General features: G+C 41.0%; 1 protein-coding gene across 1 annotated transcript in view; it reads right to left on the bottom strand.

Moving 5' to 3' along the window:
• Positions 1-13954, bottom strand: part of PLCXD3 (phosphatidylinositol specific phospholipase C X domain containing 3) — a 100039-nt gene that overhangs the window by 30235 nt on the left and 55850 nt on the right. The window contains exon 2 of the mRNA XM_042875533.1: positions 10250-10958. Within this exon, the coding sequence (XP_042731467.1) occupies positions 10250-10958 (709 nt within the window). The remainder of the gene's footprint in view (positions 1-10249; positions 10959-13954) is intronic.

The raw sequence follows: 13954 nt of genomic DNA, 5'->3' as shown, positions 1-13954 counted from the left end.
CCAAGCCTATGCATGTTCAGCATCATATAGAATGTAGCATGTCATCAAGACCTTCTGCCTGGCTGACTTCTCTAATTACCAAGTCTTTTTCTACTCATCCTGTTTCAGCCATTTATTTTGTGTAAATGTGTCATCAGGTTGCCTTCCCTATATGTTTTGTACCAGCTCAGCCTATATCCTGGATACCTAATTACATGCAGTCCAGAAAGGCTATTTGCTTGTATGCATGGGGCAGCATTAAATAAAATTAATTTCAGGCTTAGAAAACCTTAAATAAAACTTTGACCAGACTGGGAATTTATTTCACAGATTTCAGGCATTTTACTCATTTACAGCTGTCTTCTGGTGAGAAACTTCCCACTTCACTCTTCCCCTCCTAACCTCAAAAGACAGTTCAGACATTTTAGAAAGTGCCAGTATCTCCTGGCAGTGAAGTTTTAAACTGAGACAGGGGAGGTTTAGGTTAGATATTAGGAGGAAGTTCACACAGAGGGTGGTGAGGCACTGGAACAGGTTGCCCAAGGAGGCTGTGGATGCCCCATCCCTGGAGGCGTTCAAGGCCAGGCTGGATGTGGCTCTGATCTGGTGGTTGGCGACCCTACACATAGCAGGGGGTTGAAACTCGATGATCTTTGTGGTCCTTTTCAACCCAGGCCATTCTATGATTCCATGATCAGTGCTCCTGCTGATTTCATAGATCTTTTCAGAATATCCCTTCAGCTCCCATCTCTCCTTTCTCCTCTGTCACAACAGAGCATATACCAAGGACTGATACTGGATCCTGAATGGTTTCCACAGCTGAAGGCCCATTAGCCTACTAAGCAAGTTTAGAAATAGCCACTGTAGAAGACAGATAAACAAGTGACTTCTCTAGAGTGTGTGAATGCATTCTCTCTAGATTATACTTGAAAGTTCTCTACTGCTTTGGAGGATGCTGAGAACTTACCACTACCAAATGCATATGGAACAATACATGTATAACGTGTAGCATGTGTAACAGGACTTTGATGGAAACTTTCCGACAACTTCCTGTCCACATCCTACCATTCTAGAAATACTGAGCAGGTGCAAGGACACCTCAGACTTGAAATACATAGTAACTACATGTTGTTTAGTCTAGAATTTCTCTGCTTAAAAAGTGATGATGCCCCAATAGTTCTATATTCTTATGTTGTTCTAAAGGCAATGGTTTGCAGTGTGCTACAGCTAACACTATATAGAGACACGAATGTTGTGATACTTGCTGAGTTTTTATTCACAACAATTTGTATTAAATGCCTTTTTATTACTAAACTTCAGTATCAGCTTGGAGAATAAATGTTTACTTTTCACACTGAAAAACACTTGTTGCTTTCTGTATATGCAGGGTCAGACTGTGCTTGGTGTGATGACAGTATCACATAAAATATCTTTAAGAACAGTCACACAGCATACACTATAACTGCAAACAGGAGTTTTGGTGCTTAACATAAGTCACAAGCAGGGCGAATGGAGGAAATTTTATGAAGAAAAGAAGAGCAGCCACTCTCAGAAAACCGCAAAGTCAAGCATCAAATAATACAGGTTGGCACAGAGCCTCGTGACTAGTATGTTGTCTTCTTTTCTGGACTAAGTCTTACATGCTGTTAATACACACTTAGATCTCTACTAATCCATAATAAAATTATTACAAATCTCACGTTCCTCTATTTTGTGGCATTTTACTATTATCCCAGCTTCACCATCAGATAAAACCACACTCACAGAAGTTCCCAAGATGAAATGCCACTAAAACATCTGCCAGTAAAAAAAGCTGAGCACACACAGCCCACTCTGGATTTTATAGTATAGGACCACTGATGTAGCTTCTAGACAGTTCAGATGACATCAAGGTCTGTGTAACAACCCAGAGACTTCCTCTTCTGTGGAACAGCTAAAAGAGTAATCTGAGAACAGAAATACAAAGGATTTGTCTGGATTGCAGAGTTCAATTGTAAAATCTCTGGTAATGATAGTCTGTGCCTTTTAGAGAAAGAAGGAAAAAAAAAAAAAAAGAACTGCCTTCAAAGTCAAACATAACAATAGCAAAGCATGCTGCTACTACAGACTTAAGTGAGAGATTAGGTCTGCTCTCCTCTTGATGGCTTAAGATGAGTTGCTATGGGTTTGCTAAGTAGTAAACCCATACAGTTCAGCTGAAATTGCAGCTCTCCTGCAGCTCATAATGCCAGCAGACATCAAGATTATAAGGAGTCAGAGCACTCATATAATTAGCAAAATACAATTGCCATTTCCATTGATACTTGTTTTCCACTTTATTCCATTTAAAAATGGCATCAGTCAGTGCCTTGTATGGATACAAAGCAACAAAATCTAACTCTTCCAGAAACACAGAAACTCTTAAAAATTAAGCTGGATGAGGTATGGCTTGGCAGAGGAGTGCACCCCCTGTTGCTGACCACAAAATCGCACTTTTTGCAATTTCAGGGATTATTTTTCTTCCAATATCCACATATATGCTAGCTAAATATGACCCTGCTCAGTTTATGACTGCACCCAGAGATGGCTTTTCTCCAGACAGCTTCTTGTCCTACTTACCACCTCTGTTAGTAATACTATCTATGCTTTGCCTTCACTTCAAAGGTTTCCATGTGCAGGATTTCAGTTTTTTTTTTTTTTTTATTTTTCTGCTTTGGTTGCTAAGGGAAGAGCTTTAGCATGGTGGTCAAAGATTTAGTCATGTGTGAGCTGTAGGGAACATTATCCTTAGAGATTAATTTGGAAATCAAGGGACAATAGGCTGGGTATGTGTCTATTTTCCATTCCTCAAAAGCTTTAGAAGTACGTCAAGATTTTTCTTCTCTCTAAATGAAATCTGTTATCCTTCTGCACTATTCAACTTCAGAGACAACAAAGATTATATAATGCTTGTCTCTAGTGTCATTTACCCATCAGAAATAAAATTAGTAATTTCACTACAAATCAGAAAACAAACTACATTAGTATGAAGAACAGCTCTACACGCATCAAAAGGTTGTTTCACAACCGTCTTTCAGATGCACTGAAGGCAGCTGCCTCACTGTGAAGTTAATTCAATAAGCAGAGGGAATGTAATTCATTTGGTACATACTGTTTGCTAATCAAAGAATATTTCTTGGCACATAAACTGTGCCTGACAGAACATTACACCAGAAACATATTGCTAGTCCTCGAAGTTTTTCATCAAATGCAAGAACGTAATGTACGCACATATACGTGAGTCTCCTTATCCAAGTAACAGATAAAAGCTGTGGTATGAAGCTGTGTGGAAGTGATCCATTGATGTGAGAAGAGTTCACAAGAAACAGCTTTTCCTTCTGTATTTGCTCTGGGTAGAAAGATGGAAGACTTTTAAATTTTCATTTCTTTCAAGTTGTTATCCCACTGAGTATGATCTCTGATGATAGCAGCAATATCTATAAAGAAAGTTTATCAGTAAATATCAATTCTGGTGACTTCAGTCTTGGGAGAACAAAACTGTATCTTTCACCTCTCACCTTGCCACCTCAGTCTCGATGCAGTAAGGAAAAATTCTTTGCTTGCTCTGAAAAAGCATGAGCAGCACCATCAAAGACTGCTCTACTGTAGCTGGAGCAAGGGGACTTGCATCACAACAAGCAGTCATGCTAAAGAGCTGCCAACAAGCACATCGGCTAAGGAGGAAAATATTTCGTATCACATGAAGGAGCACGGACTGCTGCATACAATCTGCTTGTGATTTTCCTAGTCTGACAGATGCTGCAACCAAGAGAAAACATGTTTTCTCTCTCAGACCATTGTTCTTGCAATCTTCATGAGTAATGAACAATCTGATATGTCTTATGGGATACACAAGGATCCAAACTCCGTGCTGTTCTCAAAACTAAGTAGATAAGTGACAGTGACCACTGTGTAGAAGAGGGGAAAAGCAGAGACATATAAGGGTTTTATTTGAAAATGCTGAAAAGAAACATTTTCTAAACAGAGTATTTCTTTTATGAAAAAAAAAAAATGCAGCTGCCAGCAAAAGGACATGCATAATGTACCTGCATGCGATAACAGAATCCGATGTGTGCATTCGTTCTGAAAAGAATTGAACGTTTCTGCAAATAATCATTAGATGGTTCAACGTAGCAAGCCCCATGTAGCTGGAACATATACCCCAAGTCCTTTCGTATGGTTACCATACTTTTAAGTTACTGAAATATTAGAGAATTCTGTCAATTCCACTAATTGTATTCACAGAATCACAGAATTGTAGGGGTTGGAAGGGACCTCCAGAGGTCATCGAGTCCAACCTCCCTGCCAAAGCAGGTTCCCTACAGCAGGTCGCACAGGTAGGCATCCAGGCAGGTCTTGAACATCTCCAGAGAAGGAGACTCCACCACCTCCCTGGGCAGCCTGTTCCAGTGCTCCGTCACCTCACTGTAAAGAAGTTCTTGTGCACATTTGTGCAGAACTTCCTATGCTGCAGTTTCCGGCCGTTTCCCCTTGTCCTGTCTCCACTCACCACTCAAAAGAGTCCGTCCTCGCCATTCTGCCCCCCACACCTTAGGTATTTATAGACCTGGATCAGGTCTCCACCCTTTAATTGCTCATCTATTTATTTTTAACAGGATCATCATCACATGAGGTGCAGTTTTGAGTATACTTGATTTTTCACTTTCAACACTTAGTTCAATATATGATCTCAATTTCTGTATAAATTAGCACATATTTCAAGACTGTGTCTTCCTGCACTTTTTTTAATAACTAGTAGGATTTGAACTTCCATACTTGAAAGACAAAATACTAGCTCTGGAGATATTTTAAAAGTTCTTTTCTTTTGTAATGGTTAAAAGAGCTATGCAAAGTAAGGGAAAAAAGTCTACATGGAGCAGACAGTTAGAGTTCACATGGCCATGTACTTCTTAGGAGAGACAGGCAAAAAGATGAGGCAGTGGAGTTGTTCTTTGTGTTTGAGGGCAACTGATATGGATCAAGTTCTGCCTAGGGATGAATGATGAATGAGTGGAAATCTTAAAGGGAAGGCTAATATGGGTGACACCTTTATAGGTGTCTACTACAGGCCATCTGACTAGGACGAGGAAACTGATGAGGTGCTCTCCAGACAACTGAAAGTAGGAGGCATTAGTTCTCACAAGGGACTTCAGACACCCTGATATTTACTGGAAAATCAACACTGCAAAGCACACACAGTCCAAGAGGTTCCTGCAGTGCAAAGAATATAATGTTTGACACAGGTAGTGGAAAAGCCAACAAGAAAAGGTGCGCAGCTGACCTTGTTCATATAAATGAGGATGGACTGGCTGGAGATGTGAAGGCTGGAGACAACTGTGGATGAACTGACCATGAGATTGTGAAGTCCAGGATCTTACATGGAAGAGAAATGGGCAGTAAGTAGGACAGTTAACCCTGGACTTCAAGAGAGCCAATTTTGACCTCTTCAAGGACCTATGTGGAGGCATCCCACGAGTTACAGCTTTGCAAGGTAAGGAGGCCCAAAAAATTTAGTGAATACTCAAGAACTACTCCTGAGCTCAAGATCCCTGAGAAATAAGCTGAGTTGTGCATCACTGAGAAATAAGACAAAGGTGACAGGAGATCTGCATAGAATCTGCATTGAATCACAACTTTTCAGAATTGTAGGGGTTGGAAGAGGCCTCCAGAGATCATCAAGTCCAATCCCCCTCCCTACATCAGGCTGCACAGGTAGGTGTCCAGGGGGGTCTTGAATATCTCCAGAGAAGAACCCCAGCCCCCCTGGGCAGCCTGTTCCAGTGCTCCGTCACCCTCACTGTGAAGAAGTTCCTTCACATATTGGTGTGGAACTTCCTATGCTCCAGTTTATGGCCATCTCCCTTTCTCCTGTCCCCAGAGATCACTGAAAAGAGGTTGGCCATGTCCCTTTGACATCCATACTTAAGATACTTAGAAGCTCATGGAAAAACTCAAATGGAAAAAGAAAGTCTTCAAAATGTGGAGAAGGGGTCTGGCCACCTGGGAGGATTATAGGAATATTGTCAGGACATGCAGCATTGCAATAAGGAAGGCTAAGGCAGACTTGGAATTAAATTTGGCAAGGGAGGAGAGACTTCTGGCAAGGGAAGAAGAAAGGCTTCTTTAAGCACGTCAACAGTAAAAGGACACACTGAATGAGGTGAGTACCCTGGTAATGGAGGATACCGAACACTTTCTTTGCTTCAGTCTTTACTGCTGAGATTGTCCCACAGGAATCCCTGACCCTGGAGATAAGAGAGTGTGGAAAGGAAGACTTCCCCTTTGCCGAGGTGGATCTGTACAGAGATCTACGCAAACTCAACTCACACAGTTCCATGGGACCAGATGGGAATGCATGCCCAAGAACTGAGGGAGTTGGCAGAAGTGGCTGACAAGCCACTCTCTATCAACTTTGAAAGGTCATGGAGAATGGGAGAGGTGCCTGAAGACTAAAGGAAAGCCAGCGTTATTTCAAGAAGAGCAAGAAGGAGGATGTGGGAAACTGCAGGCCAGTCAGCCTCATCTCCACCCCTGTAAAGGTGATGGAACTACTTTTTTTGGATGTCACTTCTAAATAAGTGGAAGAACAGAAAGTTATCAGTAGTCAACATGGATTCAACAAGGGGAAATCATGCTCAATGAATCTGGTAGCCTTTTATGATGCTATGACAGAGTGGATATATGAGAGCATCTAATGTTGTCTACCTTGACTTCAGCAAGGCTTTTGACACTGGCTCCCATAACCACCCCTTCCTGGTAAGCTTAGAAGTTGGGTGATAGAGAGATGGACAGTGAGGTAGACAGAGAACTGAGGCTGACAGGCAGAGCACAGAGGGTTGTCATAGCAGCACAGAGCCTAGTTAGAGACCTGTAGCTGTGTTCCCCAGGCGTTGGTTCTGGATCTAGTCTTCTTTAATATCTTCATCAGTGACCTGGATGAAGAGCTAGAGTGCACCTGAGCAAACCTGCTGATAACAGAAAGTTGGCAGGAGTGGCTGACACATCATAAGTCTGTGCAGACATTCAGCAAGACCTGGACAGGCTGAAGACTTGTGCAAAGAGGAACCTTGTAAAATTAAAAAAGGCTAAGTAAAATGTCCTACATCTGGGAGGAATAACACCATGCATTAGCACAGATTAGTGGCTGGCCCACTGGAGAGGAGCTCTGTAGAGAAAAACCTGGTGGACAACAGATTGACCATGTGCGCACTTGTGGTCAAGAAGGCCAGAGGTATACTGGGGGGCATTAGGAAGAGTGCATAACCAGCAGGTCGAGGTGAGGTGGTTCTCTCCCTCTATCTGCTCTGGTGAGGCCATATCAGGAGTGCACTGTGTCCATTTCAAAGACACAGAACTTCAAGAGAACTTTGGCAGAGGGCCACAAAAATGATTAAGGGCAGGGAGCATTTCCCAGCTGAGGAAAGGCTGAGAGACCTGGGACTGTTCAGTCTGCAGAAGAGAAAGCTGAGAGGGAATGAGTGCTTATATGAGGTCTGTTCATAAAGTAATGGCTCCCATTTTCTTATGTTGCCCTGTGATGTCAGAAGCAGACATTGGTGGTTTGGCAGTAGAGGTTGAACCTTCCCATCAATATTCCATTACATTCTGTTGCTGTGTGACAGATGGCAGCAGAGGGACAGCCTGACAACATGGTGTCTAACGTGGAAGTGCGTATGAAGCCAAAGCAATGCATTCCATCCATGTGGAAAAAATTGTACTCATTGAAGCTTGCTGAATGTGTATGGAGACCAAACAGCAGATGTGAGCACAGAGAGATGGTGAATGGTGCATTTCAGGCAAAGTGCATCACTTGAGCTGGTGCACATTTTTTTTTAAGAGTGTAGCCTGCAGGCTCTTGTCACATAGCTAATTGTGGTGACTATGCTGAAAAAACATGTTTTGTAGTCTGAGAATGTGCTTTATTAAATAGTGTTATTGTGCTCTTTGTACCTTTTGTAGTTTCCATGGAAATAGATAGGAGGCATTGCTTTGAGAACAACCTATTCCAGGCTCTTTTAATGGTACCAAGAGGCAGAACAGGAAGTAATGGGCACAAATAAAAAAGCTCCATAAAAACACAAGGAACAACTTTACTGGGAGGGTGACAGAACACTGGAACAAGCTTTCCAAAAGGGTTGTGGAGTCTCCTCGGGAGATATTCAAAACCTGCCTGTGTGTTTTCCTGTGTAACCTACTCTACGGAATGTGCTTCAGCAGATCCTGTCCAACCCCTATGATTCAGTGAACATCTCAGTCAAAATTTGGAAAAACAAGTCAGGTAGTCCTGCCCAACAGATTACTCACATTTCAAGTAATTTGTTTGTGATCTCAGAATCTCCAGTAGGCAAAGCATTTCTTTTAACTTGCTATTTTATTGATGCAGCAAGTTTCAAGAGTAACCTGGTAGTTTCTCAGCTGTGCTACTTTATGTTCTGAAGAACGCACAGAAGGATGTTTACCAGAGAAAACAAATGCCTGAACACCAAGGTGAGGACTTAAAGGTAAAAGCCATCAGCAAAGCAGGATTTCAGTACTGGGAAGTGCACTTCAGACTCACCAGTACGAGTGGTACCCTGCCCAAAGGAACCTATAAAACACACACTGTGGATACACAAATGATTGCAAGTACAATTGTACAAACATTAGTGAATCATATTAAACTGCCTATAAAAACTTCTGTGTCAGTGTTTTGTTGTTTCAGATAACATTTGTCCCGATTTTTCCTACTAAACAGTCACTTGGGAAAGCTGTCATGAAAAATGGTTCAGCTCTTCTCAAAAGTGAGGCATGTTTTCTTCAGAGGGCATAGTATCACAAACATTGTGCTATTCATCACAGAGAAGAGGCAGTGATCCCAGTGGACCTTCCTAGCACAGAAGCAACCATACAGAGACCAGAACATTAACAGGTCGTTCTTCCCCATTATAAATTATTCTACTCTGCAACACTTTTTTTTTTTTTTTTTTTTTTTTTTACCATAAATCTTATGCCTTGGCATTAAATTTCAGGTTTAGTAGCAAGTTGTCAAGAACACAGTCACACATACTTGCCTTTAAGCTGAAAATTGGCTGTGATTTATCAAAGTCAGCAAGGTATAAATAATGCATGTCTTGCACAGACAACATTTTTTTGTAATGTAAGAACTAATGGCCTGTCAACACAGCATTCCAAATACACAACCTCTACAATGGTTTACAGAGTTTCTTCCCTCAATTTTTTTAATATAATAAATGAAGGGCTGCTAGGAGGCAAAATCACTCTAATTGAGTCCTAACAACTATGATATTGTATGTGACAGTATGCAGAGACATCATATATCTTTAAGATGAGTAAAGGCAGTTAAGGATGCAAATTTCTGCATAATCAGAACTTTGCTGATCAGCGCAAATGAAAAAAAGAATTATATTTACTCAATACTTGCAGCCCAGTGTATAAATCAAAAATTAAATGATCTTGGTGCAGTCTCACTTTGAATACTGTGAACTCCACAATATAAAAATGATGCAAAGATATTTGAGTGAGCCCAAAGAAGGCAAAAGAGATCATAACACAACGAGAAGGCATGTCCTGTGAGAAGAAGGTGTGAATAACTGGGTTGTCCAGTCTGGAGGAGGCCAAGAGGTGACCTCACTGCTCTCTGTAGCTCTTTAAGGAGGAGAAGCAGAGGGAGGTACCACACTCCACTCCTGGGAATCAAAGGTAGGAAAGGAGGCTGACAGTGTGACGGTGGTCAAACACTGGTATGGGCTTCCTGGAGAGGTGATTGATGCCCCATGGCCTGTCAAGTGTTTAAGAAACATTTGGACAATGTCCTCAATAAAATGCTTAACTTTTTATTGGCCCTGAAGTAGTCAGGCAGTCAGACTCAATGGTCTTTGTAGGTCCCTTGCAGCTGATCTATTCTATGCAGACAAATGTGTGAAGAAATATAAGGGCATATGTTCGGTGCCTGTGGTAAGAAAGCAGACTTGAAATTAAAAGTCTGCCGTCGGGGGAGTTGTGGGGGGGAAGCCAATCCAATCACATATGATTTCATGAGGCTTTTATGCCAGAGTTTCTTACAAGATAAAATAGTTCCTCCTTAAATCTGCTGCACTCTAAATATTTTAGGATTATGCTAAAGTTCTGAATCTTAGCCATAGTAGTATAGCAGAAACACATCTGCTGGAGTCTCTGTAAAAAGGAATTAGAAAAGCAGCATTACCAACATACAGTCAGTACAATCAGCTCAAGTTACCTAAATAAACCTTACCTTTCTGTTATTGTTTCTCTGAGACCACTTGCAACACCTTTCACCACTGTACTAGCCTTTGGTGTCAGCACTACTTGAGATATAAAAAAGGAGCCCTTCTTTCTTCTTTCAGTGATTGATGCCTGGAGGAACTGAATTAGTTTTTCTGGATCTGTTGTATTTGCCCATGGAGCTGGCATCATCTGGCCTGGCCAAAGAAATGGTACCTCAAGAGCCACTGGGCTGTGATAAAAAACCAGCACTTGGTGTTCCTTTTCCCACAGGTACTGGAGGCTTACTTCATGGGCAAATATAGCAGGACACATTTTGTTTCCATATGTGTCCTTGAGCATCTGGACAAGCTTTTCATGATGGTATTTCTGCATTCCATAGAAATGATTGAAGTCCAAGAAAACCACTTCTTTTAGGTGGTCAGCAAGGAATGCATTGATCTCTTCCAGGCCTTCCTTGACTTTGGCACTGAATAAGCCATGAGCAAAGTAGAGTTCGTTGTCTGGGTCTCTGGGCTTGGTGGAAATCCTAAGATCAAAATACCGTATACCTGCACCCAGCTGGCTGGTGAAATTCATGGTCTGTGTAGCCAACCACTTCCTCATCAGCTTTTTAGCCACTGTCCCAAAGACAGACACAAAGTTCTGGACTGTTTCTGGCTGTTCAGGCCCAACTGGAGAGGCTTCATCGATGTAGAAGCTAAAAGAGTCATGGGAACCTAAAAACACAACAAAGAAGAATAATTAGTATTGGTTGCATGCAAGAGGAGGCATTAATGGTTCTTTCTCTCTGATCTCTATCAACATTTTTCCATCAGCTCTGCACAGGAACTTGAATGAAAAGAAGTAACTGCTTTACAGTTTGTCTAGGCATTCTCTCACTCTTTCAGCTCTTAGTGACCCTTTCTGTACTACCTAAGTCAGAGGCTCTGAATGTCAAAAAAAAAAACTGATAAAACTTCAACAAAATCAGACATATAACATACCCCCAGAGCCAATGGAAAGATGAGAATCTGGCCTTGTGCTCTGAATAGTGCATTGTCTGGTTTGCACAACAAGCCACACATCTTTGCATGAGTGTAAAAATGCCAAAGACGTGTAACCTTTCTGACCTTTTCTCTACTTCAAATCTCAAATTGTCAGAAAGGTTACTAAATGCTGTTTTCCTTCTTAAACATACCTCTAAATTATTTTTGCCATGATACATAAATAAAACAGAGCCATGGATAGCATGTTCCTCCATTAAAACACAGAAACTCCACTGTGTGCTCTTGACAAGAACAGGACTACTACTAAACATGCCCATGTAAAGAAGCTACCATTTTCTACAAAACAACATGGTTGTATACAAATATCTAAAAAAAACTGCTTTGCAAAATTCTGGTTCTGTCAAGGTATGTCCTTAAAAACATGCACACATTTTGTCAACCATTTACATCTTTACATGAAAGCAGCTGAGATTCTAAAGACATCTGCAAACACATGATAATTCTCCTAGCGTGAATTCTGTCCTGCTTTTAGGCAAGAATTGCTCACCCTAAGAGATGCTTATCATACTTGTCTACCGTGCACAGTTTGCACAGACTGCCTGACTGCAGGCAGAGCCACTGTCCACCTGGTCAAGTATGCTGGTCACATTCACCACAACAAGGAGTTCTGATCCTCAGGTTGTGCCATACCACCAGCACAACTCCTTCAGGTCAGCAAGACTGCAACTCTAAAATAGATCACAGCGTTAAGCCCCCTGAGATCCAACTTCAAGCATCAAAATGAGTTCAAAGCACAAGTCATGCCTTCTGTTATTTATGCTTTTATAGGTGCTTTTCAAAATTATCTTCCAAGGCATACCAGCTGTAGCAAACAAGTTTCACATTAATTAAATCCTGCTACTCAGTCATTTCTGATGGTGATGCTATTTTAACTGAGCTGCAACAAACCCTTTATACTGAAGTGACAGCTGTAAAATTTTCTTTAACAATAAGTGGAGTCACACAAATCATACCTAATTTCAATACCTTAAAGGGAGCCTACAAAGAGGAGGGGAATCAACTCTTTGAAAGGGTAGATAACTGCAGGACAACGGGAAATGGTTTTAAGTTGAGGGAGGGGAGATTGAGGTTGAATGTCAGGCGGAAGTTCTTTACAGAGAGAGTGGTGAGGTGCTGGAACAGGCTGCTCACAGAGGCTGTGGTTGCCCCGTCCTTGGAGGTGTTCAAGGCCAGATTGGATGGGGCCCTGGGCAGCCTGATCTAGTATTGAATGGGGAGGTTGGTGGCCCTGCATGTGGCAGGGGGGTTGGAGATTCATGATCCTTCAGGTCCCTTCCAGCCCTGGCCATTCTGTGATTCTGTGAATTCATCTTAAACTCTGGCTTGAATTTTCTTTGTTTAATCTGAGAAAAATCTTAAAATATTATACACCCCTCCTTTTCACGGTTGTCTCCTTGAACAGCATTTCACTTTCAATATTAGACAAGTTCTCCATTTTGATGAAGATTGCTACTGAAGAGTGTTGAAGCAATACTGTATTCCTTGCAGAGCCCAATTAGATCATGGAGTATCTTGTTACATACTGATACCCCAGGGGACCAGATCTGCATACAGAATTTTAATAGTAAAACAAATGATTAGAGCAGTAACTTGTGTTTCAACAGCATCATAGGGAAAAATCAGTGTGATACATTAAATGTGCTGCTCAATGTTACCTGCACTAATCTAGAAATCAAAGTAAATTCAGTCTTCTTAAAAACAAGGCATAGTTACTGGTATTAAAGATGGATCTTGCAAACCTTCATTTTGTCTACTGAAGTTCCTTTGATTTCAGTAGGATTTTATTTCTGAAGTATATATGTACAAACAAGATTAACTGAATGCAGCAGTGGGCCCAAAATCATAGTGAGATTAATTAAACTATTTGCCTTTTATTGTCAGATCTATAGCCTTTGGGAGTTGCAGAAGAGGTAGCTAAGCTTGATCACCACAGCCAATACACAACACAGTGACAAACAATACTATAAAACACTTTAGTCATGAGAGGCCACATACTTCTCACTGTTGAAAACTACAGGAACGACTTGTTAGCCAGCAGCCTTTAGCCTTCATTCAGAGCACAGACAGAAAGGAAGGAACATCATGGTTAGAAGCTGCTGACCAGTACAAGCAGAATAGTATAGAATTTTGTTTTTTTTAAATAAGATCTGAAGGCACATATTTGAATCTAAAAATTGAATTCCTGTGTAAAAGGTATGAAGAGGAGGGCACTAAAAAACTCCATGTTTTGTAGCCAGAACAGGAAGGACCCACTCAGTTCTATAAAGAGAAAATAAATTTTGACTTATTTTGGTTGACAGTGAAAGGATCTGATGTGAGCTGTTTCAAAGTTTGTAAACGTTCTTCCTGACTGAAAAAAAAAATAAAAAAAAATGTTTTTTGCTGTCCACACGAATAAGTAATTTGAGCAGGTCATCTAATGTTTATCCTCATCACACACTATCTATATTCCACATCATCAGCTTGCACCTCTAACTCTGTGAAATTCAAAATCCTGGTACTTAGCATACAAAATTAAGAGTAAAATTTTTAAGTGATTTTACCAAATCACTGTGTTTCTGGTAAAGAGAAGACCTTGTATGAACATGTAAGACAAGATCTTGTACATTTTCATTAGGAAATTTCCTTCCAGCCTTGCTTTGATGCACAGAGACATCCTCATACTT

The sequence above is a fragment of the Lagopus leucura genome, unplaced genomic scaffold (assembly GCF_019238085.1).
Source record: "Lagopus leucura isolate 7727_CA_CO unplaced genomic scaffold, USGS_WTPT01 Super-Scaffold_100014, whole genome shotgun sequence".
NCBI lineage: Eukaryota > Metazoa > Chordata > Aves > Galliformes > Phasianidae > Lagopus > Lagopus leucura.
This window is presented reverse-complemented; position numbering and strand designations above follow the sequence as displayed.